Below are 27,652 nucleotides of genomic sequence, written 5' to 3'. Positions count from 1 at the left end.
TTTCGATATTTGCAAATATGACGGTTTTAAAAAATTATTCATATTTTAAAATGAACCAAATGGCAATCTAAAGATAGAAAATAAGTACAAAGTAAAGGATGAATTTATCAGCACTTATATCAAAATAAAATAAATTAAAATAAAACAAAACAGATTTTTTTTATTAGATAAAAATAAAACTGAACAAATAAAATAAATAATAAAATAAAATAAAATAAAATAAAATAAATAAATAAAATAAAATAAAATAAAATAAAATAAAATTAAATTAAATTAAATTAAATTAAATATAAAATTAATATAGAAATAAATTAATTATAATTAATAGATTTAAATAAGTTAAATAACCCAAAATAAATTAAATAAAATAACACAAATGAATAAGGTAAATAAAATACCATTAGCATCTTGCTCAAAAAATAAATGTATATGTAATGTAAATGTAAATGAATAAGAAGAAGAAAAAAAGTGATATTCGCTGTAAACAAACAAAAATAAACAGAAATTCACTGTTAAAAAAAATCTGCATCTTGCATAAAATACACTAAAATAGTTACTGTTAAATAAAAGTTACTGTAAAAAATTAAAAATAGGTTGGATTTGTGGTCTGAATATACATACACACCCACACATGAAAATAAGTTGCCAGCTTTCTCTACTACACACTGATGTGTGAGTCTATTTATATTGCAAGGACATAACTTCCAAGAAACCAATTTATATGCAAGTATACATGGCAAAAAGAATCATCTGAAACATATGAACGAAGGGATGAAAAGAAACACATAAACAGCAATGGCTACCGATAGCAGTCTTTGTTGACCGACCGTACATTTACTTTTGCCTTTTGACATTTAATGCATCCCATCATGAGGCATTACTATTAAATAAAAATCTGTGGAAGGAGTGAAGCTTTCAGGCAAATGAAAACAGATGATATCATGCTTCCCTGAAAAGATGTTATGCCTCTCATGGGGAAAAATAGTCCATAAATCTTCATTTGTCATGATGGCTCTAGCAGATAGTCATTCATAACTTTGAGCTCACTTCCCTTAAAGGTCTGTGTGTTAAAGGGGATAGCAATGGACTTCAGTTCAGAATTTATGCAACTGGCACAATTGCGAAAGTCGATAAAAGCAACCTGGGACATTTCTTTGGAAGCAATTATGGGCTGTTATAAATGAGGAAAAACTCAATCTGACAAGCTTATAAACTTGTGAACCAGGACATCTAAGCATTTTGGGAGTATATATGAAAGTTTGCATGATGTTAAAATGCTGTGGCAACACACTTGCCAGAAATTCTGATCGGTCCCAACACTAAGCCTTCTACAAGATCCTGCATTTAATCAGCAGTAAATAAATAAGGGCGGCACGATGGATCAGTTTGTTAAGCACTGTCGCCTCACAGCAAGAAGGTTGCTGGTTCGAGGCCCACCTGGGATTTTTTTAAGGCTCTTCATTGGCTTCCTAAAGGCAAATTACTGTTTTGTGAACATTCAGGATGCATGCGCAGCGAGGTTGCAGAAAAAAAACTGGGAGCGCTAGCATTTACAGCAAGGGAATGACGTCTGATGCGGTACAGAGTTTGTTGTTGTATTAGAGAAGTTATATTGATTAAATATTATACCTATCATTTACATAATGCTTTCAGTGTATTATAACAGCTCGTTACCCAGTGATAAGCACAGTTATTCAGCAAAATTAACGTTAAAGTGAGCGGTGTTCGTCTGACAGGTCCATTCGCGATAGCCCCCTCCCAATGGATATTGGATAAGACGAAATGTCCAAGCCTCCTGCCCGAAATATACAACTCTCACTGAAACTCCAAGTATTTTTACAAGAGAGAAGTTAAAGGCCTACAAGTCTTTGGGTGCCTACAATTGTGTTCTGTGTGGTCATGTGCAAGAAATAATGATCCATAATCACCAGATTCAAAACTTTGTAGTGCTAAAAACCGAGGTTCTGCCTAGCCAAAGACAAGGAAAGAAGACGGAGCTGTACAAGGCCTGGGTAATCATCAACAAGCAAAACAACTGCATTCTGACAGTGAACTGCACCTGTATGCCAGGGTATGTTAAATTACATGTTTACATTTCATAAGCATTCAGTGAAATCATTGCTGCGATCAAAACAAATGTGTATGATTCAGCATAGCGTCAACTTTCCTGCAATAACATGAGAAATGCAAAGTCAAGCATTTTTAATTAGGTCCTCACTCCATTCAGCTCTTCTGTTGGCTGTTAGCCAAAGACGTCTGCGGTTGGCATTAAAAGCAGTGTGGTGTACGGTAAAATTGAAGTTTTCTATTTTTGGACTTTAGATTTTGGCATCCTACCGCACAATAAGACATGTTTGCTATTGCAACCGGTCTTTTCTTTTTGCAACCTGTATGCGCGGTTGAACCCGTGTGATGTCATATGTGATGTAGGTAATTCCGCTCTTCGTTTTAGAGTAAATTTTAAGATTCCGGTCTCTGAGGTCTTCTGGCAAAGACCTTTCAGCCATTCCCAGAACATGTCTTAAGACTAAAGGTGGCTCTGGAACTCTCTTAAGTGTTTAAAAAATATATTTAAAGACACCTCTTTTTGGTCAAGCTTTTAATTAACAGTGTGATGAGCTGGTCTTAGCTGGTGTTTCTGTTCTTGGATTTTTAACTTGTTTTAATATGTTTTCTTTTATTGATATGTTTTATTTTAGCTGTTTTCTGGTTTTCTTGTATTGTACTGTAACTGGTGATCTGGGGCCTTTAGCCAGGACAGACTACTGTGTATAGTTTAAGATACATGAAAATATACAATTTTTAAATGTCAATTATTTTTTAAGAACATTTTTGTTGAATAAAATGTGTGTATAGTGATATATTTGGCTTGTTTTGACATATTATTGAAAATTTTTGGCAAGGAAAAACTTCATGGCTAGAGAGAATGTTGGTAAATCCTCAGTGTTAAGCCTTAAAAAGTCATGTGAAATAAAACTAATTGCAATGCGACACTATAAAACCCCAACACATTTGCACATCCTTGTTGAGCAAGGTCACAACAACACACAAAAATGTGAGTAAGGACTCATTTGGACACAACACATAATTTAAAGTAATTTTAGGATGCCAAGGTCAAATTTATGCATAGAAAGTATAATTTCCTAACAACTAAATTCTGTCTAGTGAAAATGCCAGGTGGCTAGTAACGTTGGAAAACTACTAGCCACAATGGCTGGTGCTGAAAAAACTTAATGTCAAGCCCTGGTTGTATCAATTATTTATTAACACAATCTCCACAATAGCTATCCACAACAAAGCATCACCATAACTACAAAGATCAGTGTTTTAAAATACATGACGTTTCTTATCCCTGTAGTTCCACAGCTCCATCAGTCAGGCGTTAAAGACATCAAACTGGTCAAACACCCTGAAGATCCACAAAACCAATAAATGGCCATATTGTTTGACCCTAGTTTTCCAGCAAGAGAAATGAATTATCTGCACTTCTCCATCTTCATAAGGAGCATTAGTTACCAGTCTGAGGTCTCCGAGTAGCATATGAGACCCAGTATAAATATCTTTATTAAAACCATCCATCCAAACACGCGTTTCTCCCTCTCAGATGTGATCATATGTAAGCACTGGGAAAAGCAGAGGAACTGCACCTTCACACTGAAATCACATCACGCTTTAACACCGCGGGGCTTTTAATGAGAAAGAAATCAACTGACTTGTTTCCTTGACTTCGAATATTGCACTTCGATTAAGGAAAGTATACTTATAAAAGAAACATTTTCACTTGCAACGTAATGCGAGTGTGTCTGCTCAGAAACTCATATACTCTGAATACTCTGTATATGAAACAGATGCTCCTGGAGCAGATCAAACCATCCAATAGAGCTATACGCAGTGGGGGGAAAAAGTCTTTTTATTTTTCATCCCTTACTTTTGTAAGAAAGCACTAGCAAAATTAGAGTGAATTGAAATGACTTTCTAAAGAGGTAGCAAAAAAATAATTCGATTCAATTGATCTTTACTTCTATACTGTAGTGCTTTTACAATGTAGATTGTGTCAAAGCAGCTTAACATAGAAGTTCTAGTAAATTGAAACTGTGCTAGGAAGACTAAAATCTCAAATATGAGAAAGTTCTAACGCCTGCTGTTGGTTTTTGATATCCTGGTAATAATCAATTATCCAGAATTAATTGTGTAGTTGACGTGAGGAACAGTAATACAACAGGAGCTCCCTCAAATACTGGCTCAATGGTTAGCACTGTTGTCTCACAGCAAAAAGGGCACTGGTTCAAGTCCCAGCTGGGCCAGTTGGCATTTCTGTGTGGAGTTTGCATGTTCTCCCCGTGTTGCCGTTGGTTTCCTCCGGGTGCTCCGGTTTCCCCCACAGTCCAAACAGATGCGCTATAGGGGAATTGGATTAAGTAAATTGGCCATAGTGTATGAGTGTGTGTGTGTGTGTGAATGAGTAAATATGCATGCTTTCCAGTACTGAGTTGCAGCTGGAAGAACAAAGAGGCAAAGAAAAAGGTCAAACATGACAAGGCAGGGGAAAATTTGGCATAATGGTCACTAAACAGTTTAACAAGACTCAACCACAATGTGTGTGCTCTATTTAAAGTCCTTGAAATCAGTCCATAATGATCTTCCGGCTGTGTGTGTGATCAGTGGGAATCAGGAACCGGTGTGTGCGAGATGCATGCTGGGAGTTGTAGTGCGTTAACGTGGCATGTGTGTAATTCTCAAGCAATCGACAGCTGCTAGATTACTGGTGATCGTAACACTTACAGTAAAAAACAGTTCATGTTACAGTTAAATACTGTGTAATTTACAAAAATCGTTAACAGTGTACAAGTATTCAGTTTGACTTGCGGTCGACTATAAAGTACAAATCCCCAAAACTAATGCTTTTGTACAGTATTTGAGTAACATTACTGTAGTATTTTTACACCTCTGACTTACATTTAACAAATCATCCGCTACAATGGTTTCAGCTAAAAAAAAATCGTTCTTACTTTTGCACGAAATAATAAAAGTCACCTACAATTTTGGTGGCCCAAGGGAGAGTAAATTAACAGCAAATGTTCATTTTTTGGGGTGATCTCTTCATTTAAGTGCTTAATGAGACACACAGACATAGACAGAGAAAAACAGAGAAATCTCATCACAGAAATAAATGAGTATGAGTATGAATGAGCATATTTGGCAGAATGTAATTACCGGATTAAAAGGAGGGAAATGCACATTAGGAATAAAGCAACATTAGAGGCAGGGGTGTAATGGCGTCTTTGTGGAAATGTTTCATGTTCTCCAAGCACTGGATCAAACAGGGATTTTTCTCTTTTTTTTCTTCCTCTTTCTCGTGGTAAAAGTGGATATAATTTTCTAGGATGTGGAACTCAGTCATTTGACAGCAGAAATAAAAAATGAAATATAGACTGGCCTCTCTATTCAAAATGAGAAAGGCGTTATGTTCATGAATCATTTAGGGCAGCGAATGTACTTCCATGACAAATACATGTCTAAAAATGTTTGAGAAGACGTTATTAAAGAAACTTTATATGCCTTTCATTAGTCAAGCTCTATTGTGAAGAGTTTTGGTCAGTTTGGCCAGTGATATATTTAAATTTGTAGCAATATACAGTTGAAGTCAGAATTAAAGGCCCCCCTGGTGTATTAGCCCCCTTGTTTATTTTTTCCCCAATTTCTGTTTAACGGAGAGAAGATTTTTTCAACACCTTTCTAAACATAATAGTTTTAATAACTTATTTCCAATAACTGATTTATTTTATCTTTGCCATGATGACAGTAAATAATATTTGACTAGATATTTCTCAAGACACTTCTATACAGCTTAAAGTGACATTTAAAGGCTTAACTAGGTTAATTAGGTTAACTAGGCAGTTTGGGTAATTAGGCAAGTTACAATGATGGTTCTGTAGACTGTCGGGGAAAAAATAGCTTTAAAGGGACTAATAATTTGGACCTTAAAATGGTTTATATAAAATTTAAAACTGTTGTTTTTTCCTGACGAAATAAAACAAATAAGACTTTCCCCAGAAGAAAAAATATTATCAGACATACTGTGAAAATTTCCTTGCTCTGTTAAACATCAATTAAGAAATATTTAAAAAGGAAACTATTTTTATATATATAATAATTTTTTAGGGGTTTTCACCTTTATAGACAGGACAGTGGAGATTAACAGACAGGAAAGTATGGAGAGCAAAGGATCGGCAAAGGACCTCGAGCTGGGAATCGAACTCGGGTCGCCGCAAGCACCTGGATGCTATATGTTGACGCACTAACCACTAGGCTATTGGCGCCGACTAAAAAAAGAAAACTTTAACTGGATATGAATATATTGACATTTTTAAGCAGTTGCTGTTTTTTCTTCTAGCTGAAATACAGATTTTTATTTACAGTGTAGCTTATAGCCATACCACCCTGTCTGTTAAGCAGTTAAGTTAGGCAGGGTTGGGCCTGGTTAGCACTTGGATAGAAGACCACCTGGGGCGTCACGGTGGCACAGTGGGTAGCATGATCACCTCACAGCAAGAAGATCACTATTTCGAGTGCCGGCTGGGTCAGTTGGCATTTCTTTGTGGAGTTTGCATGTTCTCCCTGTGTTCGCATGGGTTTCCTCTGGGTCCTCTGGTTTACCCCACAGTCCAAAGACATGCACTATAGGTGAATTGACTAAGCTAAATTGGCTGTGGTGTATGTGTGTGTGAATGCAAGAGTGGATGGATGTTTCCCAGTGTTGGGTTGTGGCTGGAAAGGCATTCACTTCGTAAAACATATGCTGGATAAGTTGGCAGTTCATTCCGCTGTGGCGACCTGATTAATATGAAAATAAATGAATGAATGAATTTACATTATAATGCTGATATTTTGCACAACACATCATGTTTTGTACATTTATTTGTTATAGATTTATTTTGCCACCATATAATGCTAACTTAGTCATGTATTGAATAAATTTAAATTTTTTTAATCAATATTTTGTATTATCTAGTCAAGTTAGATTGAGCTTTATTGCCATTCTTCTAAATGTTAAATACTGGAAAAGTTTGGCAGGAACACTTTTAGCTTAGCTTAGCATAGATCATTGAATCGGATTAGACCAATTAGCATCTCACAATGTTTTTATTTTAATTTATTTTAAAGTTTTGATTATTCTATTTCCATCTGTCTTTTATAAAATAATAATAATTGCAGAAGAGTCAAACTTTAAATAGGAAAATTACTGAAACTCTTTTATCATGGAAAAGTTTTGGCAGGAGCACTTTAGCTTAGCATATATCATTGAATCGGATTAGACCATTAGCATTTCAGTGTTTTAATTTTTTTTTTTAAGTTTGGTAATTCTTCTATTTCCATCGGTCTTTATATAAAATAATAATAACTGCAGAAGAGTCAAACTTTAAATTGAAATTACTGAAACTCTTTTATCATGGAAATGCTTTGGCAGGAGCACTTTAGCTTAGCTTACCATATATCATTTAATCGGATTAGACCATTAGCATCTCACAATGTTGTTATTATTATTATTATTATTTTTAGTTTTGATTATTCTATTTCCATTGGTCTTTTATAAAATAATAATAATTGCAGAAGAGTCAAACCTTAATAGGAAATTTACTGAAACTCTTATTATGGAAATGCTTTGGCAGGAGCACTTTTAGCTTAGCATAGATCATTGATTTCGGATTAGAACCATTAGTATCTCACAATGTTATATTTTTTTAAGTTTTGATAATTCTATTTCCATCAGTCTTATATAAAATAATAATAACTGCAGAAGAATTTTTGAGCGAGATGCTAACAGTCTAATCTGATTCAATGATCTATGCTAAGCTAAAAGTGCTTCCAACAGATTTAGAAATCGATTAAATAGTTTCAAAAATGGTAAAACTCTATAATTATTATTTTTAAACATATTTTTGGGGGGTTCCTTTTAAAATTATTATATATTAAAAGAAACTTTAATAATCATATAACTTAATTCCCTTAATTTTTTATAAATTTAATAATAATTATAATACTATTAATTAGTTCACAGATTTATGCTGATCATCATTGAGACTGATCATCATTGAGACTATGTAAATGTGTAAGAATAAATATATATATTCATTTTTTTCAGCAATATTATTTAATAATATGCAACATTTATGTACAAAACAGCTAATATTAGCTGTTCACTCCTCTGTGGCGACCCCTGATGAATAAACGATGAAGCCAAAGGAAAATAAATGAATGAATCCTGCAATGTGTTTTATTTTATTGTGGACTGTACATTTAGTTTATTTCTATGCATTTTATAACCCATTCATTCATTCATTTATTCATTTATTCATTCATTCATTCATTCATTCTCCTTCGGCTTAGTCTTTTATTTATCAGGGGTCGCCACAGCAGAATGAACTACCAACTATTCCAGCATATTTTTTTAAAGCAACAGATGACCTTCCTAATTCAACCCAGTACTGGGAAACACCCATACACACTCATTCAACCACACACATACACTACGGCCAATTTAGTTAATCAAATTCACCTATAGCGCATGTGTTTGGACAGTGGAGGGAACTGCAGCACGCCAACATTGGGAGAACATGCAAACTCCACACAGAAATACCAACTGACCCAGCCTAGACTCGAACCAGCGAACTTCTAGCTGTGAGGCGACAGTGACACTTTGTACCATATCACAATTATAAACTTAAAACAAGTCCCAACTTCAGCTTTAGAATCAATACATAAAATCACAGAAGTCCTCCGTTAACTCACACATTCTGTAAACGCTGGAATCCCATTCAAGCGCTGTTTAACTTTTGGCTGTTTCTGTTTCTGCCTTCGAGCATTTCATAAAGCACTGGAGGTCAGAGGTTTGACGCCGGAGCTCTTATTGCCTACACGGGACTCTTTTGCTTTTCTGGACAGTTTTCGGTTAAACAGCCCGTTTAATCTGAGCCCGCCTGACAGGCTGGTTTGTGACCCTGTCAGTATGGAGCCTGTTAAAGTGTGCTGTGTTTGCTGATTGGTGGCTCCGAGCTTGAAGACTGAAGAGTTTGCTGCATGTTTTGAGGCCGAAAGCACATTGTCCAAGCGATTTTAAACCCCGATGATCATCTAACGAGCGGCAGAGAGTCGAAGCTCCGACTGTTTTGGCTGTGGGCAGAAAGAAGAGATAGATTTGTTCCAAACTCGCGCAGTAGATCGAAAAAAAGCAGTTAGCGAAGCCCTTGGGGACGAACGGACTCTGCTGTTCTTTTAAAGAAGTGAAGCGCCACTTGATCTCCCGGCAACCTTTAAAAGCGGCTCCTGCGTCTGATTGTGCAAGCAGGCCGTTTGTATGCTTGCTTTAAAACTGACACTGAGCTGTGCAGAACATCGCTGATATTTTACATATTAAAAGGGTCATGAACTGCCCTTTTTGTTTATTTGAAAGTGCTCTCTGAGGTCCACGTATAATGGTAGATCATTTTTACGTTAAAAAAATGGTAGGTAGAAGTAAAGGCTATGTTTTCTGGTTGTTTTAACCCCTCATCAGAAAACATGCTTTGAATGTGGATAGTGAATTGCACAACTCTGAAGTAAACAAACATCCATGAATCAGTATTGGCTGCTATTGGTTGTGTATTTGTTTAGGGTTTTATTATCATGCTAATTTTCAAACTTTTGCATTCAGAGTACCTTTGGATTACCATTTAACTCCCACTTTAAGAGCAGTCAATTTTTTGATAGTTTGTTTTATTGTTCATGCTAATTTTCAGATTTTTACCTTGGATTACATTTGTATTACCATCTAACACTCACTTAAAGAGCAATTCACTTTTTATATTGTTTATGTTTTTTGTTCATGCTAATTTTTACATAAGTACATTTGGATTACCATCTAAAAACTTGCTTAAAGAGCAATCCTCTTTTTTTCAATTGTTTATGTTTATTGTTCATGCTAATTTTCATATTTTCACATTTGGATTACCTTTGGATTACATTTGGATTACATTTAGATTACCATCTAACACTCTCTTAAAGAGCAATCCACTTTTTTCAATTGTTTGTGTTTTATTGTTTATGCTAATTTTCATATTTCACATTTGGATTACCTTTGGATTACATTTGGAATTACATTTGGATTACCAATCTAACACTCGCTTAAAGAGGCAATCCACTTTTTTCAATTGTTTATGTTTTATTGTTCATGCTAATTTTCATATTTTCACATTTGGATTACCTTTGGATAACATTTGGATAACATTTAGACTACCATCTAACACTCGCTTAAAGAGCAATCCACTTTTTTCAATTTGTTTATGTTTTATTGTTCATGCTAATTTTCATATTTCACATCTGGATTACCTTGGTTTACATTTAGATTACCATCTAACACTCATTTAAAGAGAAATTCACTTTTTATATTGTTTATATTTTTTGTTCATGCTAATTTTTACATTATTAATTTGGATTACATTTGGATTACTGTACCATCGAAAACTTGATTAAGAGCAATCCTCTTTTTTCAGTTGTTTATGTTTTATTGTTCATGCTAATTTTCATATTTTCACATTTGGATTACCTTTGGATTACATTTGGATTACATTTAGATTACCATCTACACTCTCTTAAAAGAGCAATCCACTTTTTCAGTTGTTTATGTTTTATTGTTCATGCTAATTTTCATATTTTCACATTTGGATTACCTTTGGGTTACATTTGGATTACATTTAGATTACCATCTAACACTCTCTTAAAGAGCAATCCACTTTTTTCAATTTGTTTATGTTTTATTGTTTATGCTAATTTTCATATTTTCACATTTGGATTACCTTTGGATTACATTTAGACTACAATCTAACACTCGCTTAAAGAGCAATCCACTTTTTTCAATTGTTTATGTTTATTGTTCATGCTATTTTTCATATTTTCACATCTGGATTACCTTTGGATTACATTTACATTACCATCTAACACTCATTTAAAGAGAAATTCACTTTTTATATTGTTTATATTTTTTGTTCATGCTAATTTTTACATAATTACATTTGGATTACATTTGGATTACCATCCAAAACTTGCTTAAAGAGCAATCCTCTTTTTTCAATTGTTTTTTTATTGATCATGCTAATTTTCATATTTTCACATTTCGATTACATTTAGATTACCATCTAACACTCGCTTAAAGAGCAATCCACTTAAAAAATAGGCTCATTTTATAACTGTCCTATAGTTAAGCAGTTTAGCTTAACCATTTTTTAATCCATTTAGCCAGTCTCCAGATCTGGCAGGAACAGTTTTAGCTTAGCTTAGCGTAGATCCTTAAATCTGATTAGACCATTAGCATCTCAGTATAAAATAAAATTATAAAAAACTGTTCAGATAATTTGCCTATTTAAAGACCAGATGATCATCTAACAATCAGTGGAGAGTCAAAGCTCTCCATCTGTTGTGGCTGAAAGCAGAAAGAAAAGATAGATTTGCTCCCACTCATGCAGTAATCGAAAAAAAAAAAACAGTTAGCATTGGCGTTTTAAAGAACTGAAGCCTTAAAAAGCGGCTCCTGCGGTCTGATGTGCAAGTGGCCGTTTGTATGCTTGCTTCAACACTGACACTGAGCTGTGCAGAACTTCGCTGATATTTTTAATATTAAAGGGGTCATGGACTTCCCTTTTTTGTTTATTTAGGAGTGCTCTCTGAGGTCCACGTATAATGACACGATCATGTTTATCTCATCAGAAAAGGTTTGAATATGGATAGTGAATGTGCACGACTCAGTATTTGTATAATGAATAAATATTGGCTGCTATTGATTATGTGATTGTTTTATTAATCATGCAAATTTTCATATTTTTACTTTTAGATTACATTTGGATTACTAACTAACACTCACTTAAAGAGTAGTTCACTTTTTCGATTGTTTGTTTTATTGTTGCTAATGTTCATATTTTTACATTTGGATTACTTTTGGATTACATTTAGATTACCACCTAACGCATGCTTAAAGAGCAGTCCACTTTTTCGATTGCTTGTTTTATTGTTCATGCTAATTTTTATATTTTTACGTTGGATTACCTTTGGATTACATTTGCATTATCATCCAACAGTTAAATAATTCCATTTTACCATTTTTAAGTTGTTTTGATGTTGTACTCCAACGTCGTGGAGACATTGCATTTTGTTTGGAAATTGAACATCGGAATCGGTTGGTTGACGTCAGAAACATCGACATCTATGTACATTGTACAACCTAAAATCAACCAAATATCAATGTCTAATGATGTTACAGCTTTATGTGTGGGACACAACCACTATGACGTCGATCAGACATTTTGCTTGCCATACCTGACGAATAATGTAAGTATTTGACGTCAATATGAAGTAGATTTAAGATGTTGGCTTGACGTTGGATTTTGGTTATTTTCCAACACAACACATAAAATTAACCAAATATCAACATTGGTATTGGACATCAAATTAACGTTGTCCTTTAGATGCTGGCTAGACATTGCATTTTGGTCACCTGACTCCACAACCTAAAGCTAACCTATAGTTTATGATGTTGTGTGAATGCTGGGTTAGCATCTCAGTATAAATTAAAAAAAACAAATGATAATATTTTAAATTTTCCTATTTAAAGACCCAATAAACATCTAACAAGCAGTGGAGAGTCAAAGCTCCCAAGTATTTTGGCTGAAAGCAGAAAGAAACTCACGCACTAGTCGAAAAAACACAAAAAGAGAAATTTATGGATTTGTCCTAAACAGTAGCATCATTGACCCAAATCAATTTATGGTACCTATAACTGTCAATATATTTGTATGCTTTTTATACCGTTTCTATTCTAAGTTGCAGGTTAAGTGCAATTAAAGTATACTTTGAAATTCAAAGTATCATTAGTAAAAGTGAATCATTAGATTTTCCTTACCAACAAATCACGCCGTAATATCATCTCTAATAACTAAATAACTGAGGAATATCCACAAGATAGATGTAAACATTGCTGAATTGTAGCTTTGACAGGCACATGAGGGTTTTAAAAAACTGCAAATGCAGAATATGGATCGCAAGTGCCCAATATGTATAGTTTATAATGATATATTACAGTTTCGTTCTGTTGATATGTGATCCAAATATTGGTAGCTTGTAACAGATGCAAATATGACCAGGGGTCTGTTCTTTGTACGTGGATTACTTAATTAGCTGGATTTGGATATTGACGATCGTTTAGTTCTTCAAAACTCATCTGAGAATTGTTGTCATAGCAACAGTTCTGGTAGCTCAAACCTGCTTGGGAGCAGGTTCATTTCACATAAACAGGATTAGATCGGGTATGTTCAAGCAAAGATAATACTGAAAGTATGTACCAAATGCTGATATTTTCTTACAGTAGTTATATACACTTCAGATCAGTTATTAAGATTAAAAGATGCAGGATCTGTCAAATCATCTTAGATCATTTAAGCACGGTACGAAGAACGGACCCCAGTTTGTGCTGCGTTTTTATAAGATCTCAGTGTAGCTGCCATTACGGCCTATTGTTTGTTTGTTTTTTTGTTTTGTTTGTTTTTGCCTTCCAGGTCTTTGCAACCCTTGTTATTAGCACCACGTGTGGCCATTCAGTGAACTGCAGCTTTTTAACGCGTAGGTAACATACAAGATTCAGAATGTGATTTTATGCTCTGATATACTCGTTGCAAAGTTTACCTATGGACTGTGCATCTCATCCCTCAGTCAGTGATTTGGAGCATCACTGAAGCTGTCCTGTGAAGTCTGCTAGTGCACTGCAGGGTGTGTTTTACAAAGGCACTACTAAGAGATTCTATGCCTTCCAGCCTTGCAAATGCAACTCATTTTCTTATCCCACTAGGATAATGATAAGGTATGTGGTAATATGTGCAGCATTTTGAGACAATAGTAGAATGCCTAAATTATTCTGACAGTCTTTGCCAAGAGAGCACAAGCAGGTGATTTACTTAGGATTTAACGCCTCGCTTCCCATCATGCAGTTTGGCAGAGATGCACATTGTTTGTATAAAAGTTTAACAGCATTGACAAGGTATTGCAGGATAAATTCTCAAGTCATTTACTCTATTTACTATTTTACAATTGTCAAGAGATTGACAAGTCATGATCATAAAACAGTTAGAACTTAATGTGTGTTGTAAATCTATAATGTATCTGATCAGCACCTTCTCGTCAATGAGTGAATTAAAAAAAATCTATGTTTGCATTACTTTAACCATGTTCTTACTGCACATGCCTTTTTTATTTACAAAACAATTGTATGAAAATACACTTAAAGCATACACTCACCGGCCACTTTATTAGGTACACCTTACTAGTACCGGGTTGGACCCCTTTTTGCATTCAGAACTGCCTTAATCCTTCGTGGCATTGATTCAACCAGGTACTGGAAATATTCCTCAGAGATTGTGGTTCATATTGACTTGATAGCATCACGCAGTTGCTGCAGATTTGTCGGCTGCACATCCATGATGCAAATCTCCCGTTCCACCACATCCCAAAGGTGCTCTATTTGATTGACTGGTAACTTAGGAGGCTATTTGAGTACAGTGAACTTAGTCATGTTCAAGAAACCAATCTGAAATGTTTCGCACTTTGAAAACTTGCGTTATCCTGATGGAAGTGGCCATCAGAAGATGAGTACACTGTGGTCATAAAGGGATGGACATGGTCAGCAACAATACTCAGGTAGGCTGTGGGATCAACAAGGCATTTGTGCCCACAGAACTGCCGCTCACTGGATATTTACTTTTTTTCTGACTATTCTCGGTAACCCTAGAGATGGTTGTGTGTGAAAATCCCAGTAGATCAGCAGTTTCTGAAATACTCAGACCAGCCCGCCCTGGCACCAACAACCATGCCACATTCAAAGTCCACTTAAATCACCTTTCTTCCCCATTCTGATGCTCGGGTTGAACTGCAGCAGATCGTCTTGGCAATGTCTACATGCCTAAATGCATTGAGTTGCTGCCATGTAATTGACTGATTAGAAATTTGCGACAACAAATGGTTGGACAGGTGTACCTAATAAAGTGGCCGGTGAGTGTTTATAACAATATATGTGCACACAAACAAACACAGTTCTTAAAAAAAAAAAAAAAAACATATTACTAATATAATCTTGGTGCTATGTGTTTTTCACCTTATTAATACAGTTGGCTTAACATTTGAAGGAAAGCAAGATTAATCTTTGTTCAGAATAAGCAATTGGGTCATGTGTGGATTTACATAAGATTTAGTAGCATAGGTCTTCATAATCCATTCTCCACCAGTCTTTGAAGTTTATGACAAGTTTAAAGGTTAATATTATTAAATCAAAACTGCGGTGTCCTTAGGATATTATTCATAGACATTTATACATATTTCAGCCTCGGCGAATTCATTAGCATAAACAAAAGAAAGTCTCTGCATGTGACGTGCATTAGCTGACACCAGCATATTTGAGCATAAACCCACACACACACACACACACACATTCCGCATCCTAACATGTTGCTGACCTAATCGATTTCTTAAACGAAGATAACCAGCGTTCTGCTATCACACGAGTTCCTCATGCAGAGTGTGTGTGTGTGTGTGTGTGTGTGTGTGTGTGTGTGTGTGTGTGTGTGTGTGTGTGTGTGTGTGTGTGTGTGTGTGTGTGTGGTGTGTGCGTGTGGTTGAGTGTGTTTCGTCAATGCCACTAAATATCCGTGCGGGTGGCTTATAATGTTGCTGCTGTCTGGAGGCCCCCAGGAGCATTTGACGAAGCGTCTCCTTTTGTTGCTCACGTGAGCGTAGGGGATTATTTTGGAGCTTAAAGAAAGCTGGGAAGAAGCGCAGAGCTTTCACATCAAGAAATAATGTGCAATATTATATGAAGTCAGCTCATATTTTACCTAACATTGACATGGCTAGTAAGTGTCATGCTATATTTTCTATATTTTAGCCATATACACTTTTTAAATGATAGTCTTTTTGTATTGTTGAATATTGAGCAGTTTGTGTCCGATTGTACTTTGCATCATATATAAAAGTGGGACTGTTATAAAGCAAAATGTTAAGCAATAACTTTAAGCAACATCCCAGCAGGAACACAACGTCATAAGACATTAGATTTAGGTTGCCATGTCAGGTGACCATAATTTAATGTTGAGCCAGCGTCTAAGGACAATGTTATTTTGATGTCCAATAGCGACGTCAAATGATGTTGATATTTGGTTGATTTTAGGTTGTGTTGGAAAGTCACAAATCCAACGGCAAGCCAACATCTTAAACTAATGTCATATTGAAGACAAATACTGATACTTTTTTGTCAGGTATAGCAACCAAAATCCAACATCTGATAGACACCATAGGGGTAGCTTTAAAGCTGTAACCTCATTAGGTGTTGATATTTGGTTGATTTTAGGTTGGGCATTGATGTTCTGACGTCAACCCGATTTTTCAGTTCCAAACAAAATGCAACGTCCCGATAACTTTTGGGTACAACGTCAATCTGACGTCATGTTGACATCCTGTGCCAGCTGGAATGCTACTTCAATTCTAGATATATGCTAGAAATTTGATAAAATAGGTTGTGAACATATTTCATTACAGTATAATTCATGCTAGCGACATGCTAAACATGCTAGGAATACCTTAAAACATATTGGCTGTTTCTCAATTCCAAGAACGCAGAGAACGGACTCGTGTTCTTTTGAAGACCGGTCTTGCCAGGTCTCCTCGGAAGAACAAACTCGGGAGACTGCGAACAGAGAGAAATGAGACGCTGCGTTCTTCCTGATGGTCACATGACCATCATGTGTTTTTAACCGAATATTATTTAAACATTAGAGCATTCATAAGGCGATTTAATGTTTTTTCCATTTTCAATATACAGTTGACGGCAAAATTTTTAGCCCCCCCTTTTGATTTTATTTATTTTTCCCTTTTTAAATATTTCCCAAATGATGTTTAACAGAGCGCGAAATTTACACAGTATGTCTGATAATATTTTTTCTTCTGGAGAAAGTCTTATTTGTCTTATTTTGGCTACAATAAAGGCAGATATAATTTTTTTAAGCCAATTTTAAGGACAAAATTATTAGCCCCTTTAATATATTTTTTGATTGTCTACAGAACAAACCATAGTTATACAATGACTTACCCTAACCTGCCTAGTTAACCTAGTTATGCCTTTAAATGTCACTAGATAAAAATATCTAGTCAAATATTATTCACTGTCATCATGGCAAAGATAAAATAAATCAGTTAAAAAAAATCTCTTAGTTAAACAGAAATTGGAGAAAAAAATAAACTGGGGGGCTAATAATTCTGACTTCAACTGTGTATACTATGCATAAAGATTTTACAAATATACGTTGCACAATACAAATAAAACATATTTTAATACGAATTTCAACAAATAAACACTCTTTATGTGTTCATACCTCTTTTGAGATTTTGATGTTAATGTTTACTTTCACTGGTTCATTTAGGGAAACTCCTGAGGTAAATAAGTTATACAGTATTTCTAAACTTTAATAATAAATCTAAATAAAATGCTGCGCTTCCCACCTATACTCGCAATGACTTCTGGAGCTTCTAAAGCGAGTTCGGTGCTCAAGTCTGCATTGACACATCCTCGATATCAAGAACACATCCGGAAACTTTAATGCGTCCTCCGTTCTTGCAGCCTCAGTATTGGAACTGAACTTTGGCAGTGGATGATGACGTTACAGGAGAACATGAGGACACAAGATCGCTGAAGAACGTATATTGAGAAACAGCCACTATAAACATGTTAGCAAACATGTTAATTCGTGCTTGCTACATACCAATTTATGCTAACAATAAGCTGTTCTGACCTTTGTCAATAGCAACCCATATGAAATGAGGTAATCTTATGGTGATTCTATAATTGCTGTGGTAATACAACTTTAATCAAATTACCAAATACTGTGGAGTATATTATACAACAATACATCAGCTTGCTGCATCGAGAACTAAAGTATACTACTGTATTTATCAGTTTACCATTGTTAGTACTACAGTGTTCTGAAGCATTCATTAAGACAGGATAGTAAATACTACAGTATATACAGTGTAATGCACTTTTATGGTTCTAAAACTCAATCGTCATGGTCAGTGGGTGGGGAAAGGATGAGGACTTAATTGTAGTCAATAATGTGTATTTATTAATTATAAAAAATAAAACAAAAATGCAACAAAAACAACCCATGGGGGAAAACATAACTTAAAAGACAAACTAGACTAGACTGGGCTCGGCTGGCAAGACTGGAAAGGAACAGGACATGACTCTCAGGAAGAACTGGCACAGGACAGCAGACATGAGGAGACTATAAAGGAGAAATAATTGGCAAACAAACAGGTGGACATAATACACTAATAATAGGTTAACAATGAGGGTGAGAGAAGACAATAGACAGCCCTACTGAAAAAAACAGCCTAAACGAGCCTAGGCTGGTTGGATGGTTTTAGCTGGTCAACGAGGTTGGTTTTAGAGGGGTTTTGGCCACTTCCAGGCTGGTTTCCAGCCATTTCCAGCCTGGTCTTAGCTGGTCAGGTTGGGAGATTTAGCTGGTCATTTTCCAGCCAGACTAGCTAAGACCAGGCTGGAAATGGCTGGAAACCAGCCTGGAAGTGGCCAAAACCCCTCTAAAACCAGGCTGGTCAACCAGCTAAAACCAGCCAACCAGCTTATGCTGGTTTAAGCAGATTTTTTCAGTAGGGATGAGAGTACATGACACAAAGAAACAACAAGCCATGTGCTCACATAAATCGGGACTAGAACACGCAGACAATGAGAGAACTTGATAACACATTATACATGTAAACATGAAGATACATGCTTTTCACAACACTAAGACGAGACCGAACGCAAGACACGAGTACATAATAAATAAAACACCTACAGTGCACTCACATGCATGTTTCCGATCCCAGTGTCACCCAAAACCAACTAGACTGGAGCTCTGAGACTGAAAACACAGTGCCGCGAACAAAACGCACACCATGACGAGAGCGCACATCCCAAGCATGCATGACCCAAAACGCGACCAGGAAGGCGCTCATACAAAAGACGAAGACGGAAAAGAAATGGGGAAGAGTGCTTGACCTGAGAAAACTCGAATCAAATACAATATTCAAGACAGGACAGGACTAGTGTTTGGACTCTGGACCACCAAAATAAGAAATGACAAGACTGACAGAATCCTGACACACAATAGTATTTACTGTGAATTACTATAGTTTTTTCAGGGTTTTTTTTTCTCACATTTTTCTGTGCTTATATTATAAGTTTGTGATATGGTTTATTTATTTATTTATTTTATTCCTTATGGGAAAAATGAATGGAAAAAGTAGTTTACATCCAAGATGGCATGCCTCTTAAAAAAACCTTAGCTTGGCGAGTTGTCAAAGTTTCACAACATTCACAAAATAAACAACATGAATAGTGTGAGCAATCTTAAAACATGAAGCTTTCATTACTAACGTATGCTTATTATTATGCTCTCTTTTCTTTCTGTAGGTTAACGGGTTTCCAGATCCCGCCTCCCGTCACGAGCACTGGCTCGGTGTTCTCGCTGAGACTCACCAGTGACTTCGCCGTCAGTGCGCACGGCTTTAAAATCTATTATGAAGGTAAGACTTCCAGTATATTCCATGTTTTGCAAATATCTTGTCGCTCTATTGCCGTTTATTGCTCAAATCAGATGAAATTTGTGGTATTAATTAAGAGCCGCTCTGCTTGACGAGTTCAAGGCTGGCCTGCAATCTGTGCCAATCATAATTGTGTTTATTAAACTTCAATGAAGAGGTGGTCTCTGACTGAAGACCCCATCGCTCCCTATTAAACCTCATCAAATTACTGCCTGGAGGCGACGCCTTAAACACATTTCGTCCTCTTTTAGACTCTTCCATCAAATCCCAGGAAGATGGCACAGTGTGTTATATCACTTTCTCTTTCATTAATTTTGCATGTTAACTAATGGATAGTGAAGGGTACATGCCGCCTTTAATGCGTTGGTCTTGGGCTTTTTCCAGTTGCTTGGCTGTGCTTTTAAACCTGTTAGTTCTCATTCATGGTTTATGTATTTATGTTTGTTTTTGTTTGTTCTCAGTCAATAAATAAATGCGTGCATTTTTCTCTTTATGCATTGTGCGTTAATCTTGATCGGTTGGTTGATTTGATTGTTCTGTTGGTTGATTGTTTGGTTGATTAGTTAATTAATGATTGACCGGTTGGTTGGTTGGTTGGTTGGTTGGTCGATTGGTTGATTGGTTAGTTGGTTGATTGGTTGATTATTGGTTGGCTGGTTGGTTGGTTGGTTGATTATTGATTGACCGTTTGGTTAGGTGGTTGGTTGGTTTGTTGATTGGTTGGTTTGTTGAAGATATTTTGGTTGGTTGTTTGATTGATTATTTGATTATTGATTGATCGTTTGGTTGGTTGGTTGATTATTGATTGGTTGGTTGATTGATTAGTTCATTGTTGATTGGTTGGTTGATTATTGATTGGCCGTTTGGTTAGTTGGTTTATTGGTTGTTTGGTTGATTAGTTGGTTGGTTGGTTAATTGGTTGATTAGGTAATTGTTGGTTGGTTGGTTGGTTGGTTGGCTGGTTGGTTGGTTGGTTGGTTGGTTGGTTGATTATTGATTGGTTGGTTGGTTGGTTGGTTGGTTGATTATTGATTGGTTAGTTGGTTGATTGATTAGTTGATTATTGATTGGTTGGTTGATTAATGATTGAGTGGTTGGTTGGTTGGTTGTTTGGGTGGCTGATTGATTAATAGATTGGTTGTTTGATTGTTAGGTTGAATGTTTGGTTGATGGGTTGGTTTGTTGATTATTGATTGATTGTTTTATTGGTTGGTTGATTGGTTGGTTGGTTGGTTGATTTGGTTGGTTTGTTGGTTTATTAATTGATTGTTGATTGGTTGCTTTGTTAGTTGATTGTTAATTGGTTGGTTGATTATTGATTGACCGTTTGGTTAGGTGGTTGGTTGGTTTGTTGATTGGTTGGTTGGTTGAATATCTTTTGGTTGGTTGGTTGATTGATTAGTTGATTATTGATTGTTTATTTGGTTGGTTGGTTGATTATTGATTGGTTGGTTGATTGATAAGTTCATTGTTGATTGGTTGGTTGATTATTGATTGGCCGTTTGGTTAGTTGGTTTATTGGTTGTTTGGTTGATTAGTTGGTTGGTTGGTTAATTGGTTGATTAGGTAATTATTGGTTGGTTGGATGGTTGGTTGGTTGGTTGGTTGGTTGGTTGATTGATTATTGATTGGTTGGTTTTTTTGATTGGTTGGTATTTGTTGGTTGGTTGATTAATGAAGTGTTTGGTTGGTTGGTTGTTTGGTTGGCTGATTGATTAATTGATTGGTTGTTTGATTGTTAGGTTGAATGTTTTGTTGATGGGTTGGTTTGTTAATTATTGATTGATTGTTTTATTGGTTGGTTGGTTGGTTGGTTGGTTGGTTGGTTGGGTGGTTGATTAGTTGTTTGGTTGATTATTGGTTGGTTGGTATATTGGTTTATTTTATTTATTTATTTGATGATTGATCTTTTATTTGTTCAGTTGTTCATTTGCACATTCTTAGACAATACATACAGGCATGCATAAGTGCTTAATTACTTTTGTAATACATTATGCATTATATTTATTTATTCATTCATTCATTTTCAGTCAAAAAGAAAAAGAAACAATCGTTTTTGATCATCACAAATTTTTAGTTTTTACTCATTTCATTTCCATTTTACCTGGTGTTACTGTTTACATGAAACTAGATGTCCATTCCATGTCATAATAAGATGTGCCATAATGCATATTATCTATTGGAGAGCTGGGCTTTTAACTCATTTTCTTATCAGAGCATTAGACAGACGGCATGAATGGGGGGAAATTCATTCCCTACACACACTGTCTCTGGCAGTGAGACAGCAGGACGGAGATTGATGAGTGTGGTCTTGTTGGTGTGTAGCAGAGCTGCTCCACTTGTCTTTCATTGTCTGATCTGAGTCACTTGAAGTAGGCTGTGTCTGCCTGAAGCATCATTTACTGTGTTGTTTCAGTGTCTCGGCCTAGTTGCCACCCCTTCCCTTTGATTTATCTTTTTTTTTTCAGATCAAGCAGCATATATGAAAAAAAAAAAGTGTCTTACTACTGCAGCGTCAAACTTCTTTTCTCAGAAAGCTGTGGGGCCCAATTCGTTCTTGTACGCAGCTTAAGTAAAAGTGATTGTTAGTACATAAGAAGTCAAATTTGGCTTAATTAAAAGGGGATTTAAAACTTTTGCAGTGAAATGTGAGGCTAGTTCATTAAAGCAAAGCTGCTCAGAATTTGTAAACGTATTTAAATTCATTTCATTTTTGAGAGGCATCAGTTCATGCTGTCAGTAATGCATATACAATTCTGAAATGTGCTATATTAGGATCTAAATGTACTTTATTATGGTGCTTTTTTTCTTTTTATGAATCTAAGCAGAGGTCTACTTTTATTTTTACTTTTGTTGTAGTATTACAGGATGAAATATGATATTTTGTCTGTCTGTGGTGTGTGTATTATTTACCATCTACAATATTTTTTTGTTATTATTATAAAGAGTGCAAAAGCATACAACATATGTTAAACAGACCAACACATGGCAAACTGATCACATCAACAGCAATAGAATACATGGAAAAAGAAGAAATAGTGTCAAAAGATCAATGACGATAATAATGACATATATCCAACATATGCACAAGATCATATACCATCTACAGTAATATTGTAATTGATTTTTATGATATAATTTTGAGATGATTTTGTGAAGAAAACAAACCTAAACAGATTGAGAATCTAAAAGTGACTTCAAGATCAAATGGTTGGTCGGTGTCACGGATTGGTCAGGCTCTCACGATCCCCACTCACGAAGATCACCATCACCTGACTTCTAATGAGCACACAGCTGCATCACATTCACGAGCACCAGATAAAAGCACAGCACTCCAGTCGCTCATTGTCCGGGCTCGTCTCGACGAAAGCGGACAACTGAGCGACCACTCAGCGTAGTCATCCTCAGCTAAAACAAACGCTTTACTTACCTGTTCTCTTTGTATTCCTCCTAGTCTTCCTGGTCCACCCGAATCGTCCTGTCTTCCAGTCCTTCCAAGTCTGTGTCATCCTCTGTCAGCTGTATCTGGTGTGTGCTGTCCATCCTCGTGTATTCCTGTTACCCAGCCACGGAGGAAAAGACCCCAACATCATTCCTGATCCTCCTGGCTATCCTTCATGTGCTCCTTGTTGTCATTTAATAAACACCCTAACGTTTCCTTACCTCTGTCTCCTGTCCGCTTCATAACAGAAGCCCGGACCTATAACGACGACAACATGAGCACCCCCGATCACTTTCAAGAGCTGGTGGACCAGTTGAAGCGGATTCTACAGCCACCAGCTCCACTTTCCAACGCACCACCAGCACCGAGCACTTCCGCCTCCACAGTTTCTTCTTCGGCCCTTCCTTCCAGTCCCATGGCCCGACCAGCGCCCTACTCAGGCGGAGCGGGGGAGTGCAATGGTTTCTGTTACAATGTTCCCTCATATTCGAAATGCAACCTTCTCTATATCCCACAGATAAGTCAAAGATCGCCTACATCGTATCACTACTCTCTGGGCCTGCACTTAAATGGGCTGAGACGATCTGGAACCAAGCCGGGCCGGTCATGAATTCCATCACTACCTTCACGGAGTATTTCAAAGAGGTGTTTGGACGTTCTGATGGGGAAGTAGCCGCTGGAGAGCAGCTGTATCATCTAAAGCAAGGTACTCTATCTACACAGGAATATGCTCTCCGGTTTCGCACTCTAGCAGCTGCAAGTGGATGGAATGAGAGATCGTTGTTGACCACGTACCGGCTCGGCTTGGAACCCACTCTCCGAATCCAGCTGGCCACATTAGATGATACTATGGGTCTGGAGAGATTCATCCAACATTCTCTCCGATGTTCCGATCGTCTCCGTTCCTATCAACAGGACACCATCACCCCCTCGTCTGCACTCCTCCAATCGCCTGAGTCAACAGCCTCTCCAGAACCAGAACCCATGATAATAGAGTCTGGAAGACTGACATCAGCGGAACGACAGAGGAGGCTGACCCGGGGTCTGTGTCTATACTGCGGTGTCAGTGGACACACCCGTATGGAGTGTCCCCTTCGTCCCATTCGGACTTCAGTGAGTGTATTCAGTACGAATATTGAACAATGTAAACCACTTACTACCACCGTACAAATAACTACTGCCTCTATTTCTCTCCTTGTCACAGCCCTCATCGACTCCGGGTCAGCAGGGAACTTCATCTCCCAATCCCTCTGTCGTCAACTCCACCTACGTACTGAGGCGTCCTCGCATATATACCAGATACAACCGATAACCCAGTGCACTCGATCTTCGACCCGTATCCATCGACAATGCGAAGACATCCTTCTTCAAGTGGGGTTGTTACATCAAGAGAGGATTCAATTTCTGGTTCTGGAGGGTGCAAATATGGACATCATTCTAGGGCGCCCGTGGCTGGTGAAGCACGATCCCATCATCTCTTGGGGCACAGGAGAGATAAAGAAATGGGGATCTGGATGTACACCTACCTGTTTTCCAAATCTCCCTCTTCAAGGTCGGAACCCCATTTCTTTGTTTACAACATCGGTCGAGAGTCCTCCTGAGAAGCAGTCTATCCACATTCCTAAGGAGTACAGCTCCTTTCATGATGTCTTCTGCCCCAAGAGAGCTTCCCAGCTACCGCCGCATCGGCCATGGGACTGCGCGATCGACCTAGTTCCAGATGCCCAGTTGCCAAGAGGTAGGATCTACCCGCTCTCGCTTCCAGAGAATCAGGCAATGGAAGATTACATAAGGGAGGCTCTGAGTCAGGGGTACATACGTCACTCAAAATCACCAGCCGCCTCAAGCTTCTTCTTTGTGGCCAAGAAGGACGGAGGGCTGCGTCCATGCATCGACTACAGGGTCCTAAATAACGGTACAGTAAAATACCGATATCCCCTTCCTCTGGTACCAGCCGCTTTGGAACAGCTCCGAGAAGCTAAAGTCTTCACTAAATTGGACCTCCGCAGCGCGTATAATCTGATAAGAATACGTGAGGGGGACCAATGGAAGACAGCATTCGTGACCCCTACTGGCCACTATGAATATGAGGTCATGCCTTACGGTCTGGTCAACGCCCCCTCCGTATTCCAAAACTTCATTCATGAAGTCCTCCGGGAGTTTCTTCACCACTTTGTAATAGTGTACATAGATGACATCCTCATTTACTCCCGGAGTGAGGCCGAACATCGCCAACACGTTGCGGAGGTCCTACACACATTGAGAGAACATCACCTCTACCTCAAAGCGGAGAAATGCTCATTCCACCAGAAGTCGATTCATTTCTTGGGATACATCATTGACCAAACCGGTATACGTATGGATGGGAAGAAAATTGAGGCTGTTCTATCCTGGTCAGAACCCACTTCCATTAAGGAGCTCCAGAGGTTTCTTGGGTTTGCTAACTTTTATCGACGGTTTATCAAGGACTACAGCAGGATTACATCACCTCTCACTAATCTCCTCAAGGGTAAACCCAAAGGACTGGAGTGGACCAAAGAAGCAGCCGCAGCCTTCCGCCTTCTTAAGAAGGAGTTCACAAGGGCCCCACTCCTGACTCATCCTGACCCAAATCTTCCTTTCGTGGTGGAAGTGGACGCATCCACCACCGGCGTCGGGGCAGTATTATCCCAACATCATGATACACCGCCCCGACTGCATCCCTGTGCCTATTTCTCTCGGAAGTTGAGCCCGGCGGAGCAGAATTACAGCATAGGAGACAGGGAGCTTCTAGCAATCAAGCTAGCCTTGGAGGAGTGGCGTCACTGGTTGGAGGGAGCCAAACATCCGTTCCAGGTGATCACAGATCACAAAAACCTCCAATATATCAAAGAGGCCAAGAGACTATGTCCACGTCAAGCCAGATGGTCACTTTTCTTCTCACGTTTTGATTTCTCCATTTCCTATCGTCCAGGACCCAAGAATCTAAGAGCAGACGCTCTCTCTCGTTTACACGAGCATCACGATCATGAAGAACTCCCAACGAAGATTCTTCCCGAACACATCTCCATTTGTCCGATCACCTGGAACGCTCCTCCAGTCGTTGCCACTCCGGAAGCCCCTGCTCCGCCGGGATGCCCTCCTCATCGGCAGTTCATACCACCTGAACACCGGGTAGATCTGATCCACTCCTTACATACCTCGCTAGGCACTGGACATCCAGGGATCAACAATACTCTCTCGCTAGTATCCCAACGATTCTGGTGGCCAAACATGGCAAGGGATGTGAGGCAATATGTTCAGGGCTGTAAGGACTGTGCCCAATCCAAGAGCCCACGTCATCTACCGTATTCACCCTACATTCCACGTATCACTCCTGAAACCCTATCACGATCCTGTTCTTCCCTCCACAGAGCCTGACCACGAAGAGGAACCCCCTCCTCCACTGCTCCTAGAAGAAGGAGCCGTCTACGCAGTGAAGGAGATCTTGCGTTCCCGACGTCGTGGTGGCCAGTTGGAGTACCTGGTGGACTGGGAAGGGTACGGCCCCGAAGAAAGGACATGGGTTCCCAGAGCTGATATTCTCGATCCTAGTCTCATGGTGGAGTTTCATGAGAGCCACCCTGAGTTCCCAGCGCCTAGAGGCAGAGGGAGACCACCACGGCGTCGGAGGTGTCGGCCCTCAGGAGCGGGCCCTGGGGAGGGGGGTACTGTCACGGATTGGTCAGGCTCTCACGATCCCCACTCACGAAGATCACCATCACCTGACTTCTAATGAGCACACAGCTGCATCACATTCACGAGCACCAGATAAAAGCACAGCACTCCAGTCGCTCATTGTCCGGGCTCGTCTCGACGAAAGCGGACAACTGAGCGACCACTCAGCGTAGTCATCCTCAGCTAAAACAAACGCTTTACTTACCTGTTCTCTTTGTATTCCTCCTAGTCTTCCTGGTCCACCCGAATCGTCCTGTCTTCCAGTCCTTCCAAGTCTGTGTCATCCTCTGTCAGCTGTATCTGGTGTGTGCTGTCCATCCTCGTGTATTCCTGTTACCCAGCCACGGAGGAAAAGACCCCAACATCATTCCTGATCCTCCTGGCTATCCTTCATGTGCTCCTTGTTGTCATTTAATAAACACCCTAACGTTTCCTTACCTCTGTCTCCTGTCCGCTTCATAACAGTCGGTCAGTCTGTTGGTTGGTTGGTTGGTTTGTTGATTGGCTTGTTAGTTGGTTGGCTGGTTAATTGATTGATTGGTCAATTGACTGGTTGTTTGGTTGGTTGGTTGACTGGTTAGTCTGTTGATTGGTTGGTAGATTGACTGGTTGACTGGTTGGTTGGCCTGTTGGTTAGTTGGTTCAGTGGTTGATTGTTTGGTTGGTTGGTTCGGTGGTTGGTTAGTTGGTTTAGTGGTTGGTTGATTGATTGGTTGACTAATTGTTTTTGGTTGACTAGTTGGTTGGTCTGTTGGTTAGTTTGTTCAGTGGTTGGTTGGTCTGTTGGTAAGTTGGTTGAAGGGCAAATCAAAGCATCACACACATGTACAACATATTGCAAAC

General features: G+C 38.1%; 1 protein-coding gene across 1 annotated transcript in view; it reads left to right on the top strand.

Moving 5' to 3' along the window:
* The window catches only part of csmd3b (CUB and Sushi multiple domains 3b), a 1,051,207-nt gene that overhangs the window by 162,856 nt on the left and 860,699 nt on the right, over window positions 1–27,652 (top strand). Inside the window, exon 3 of the mRNA XM_056479206.1 lies at window positions 19,541–19,653. Coding sequence (XP_056335181.1) covers window positions 19,541–19,653 — 113 coding nt within the window. The remainder of the gene's footprint in view (window positions 1–19,540; window positions 19,654–27,652) is intronic.

Source organism: Danio aesculapii, chromosome 19 (assembly GCF_903798145.1).
Source record: "Danio aesculapii chromosome 19, fDanAes4.1, whole genome shotgun sequence".
Taxonomy (NCBI): domain Eukaryota; kingdom Metazoa; phylum Chordata; class Actinopteri; order Cypriniformes; family Danionidae; genus Danio; species Danio aesculapii.
This window is presented reverse-complemented; position numbering and strand designations above follow the sequence as displayed.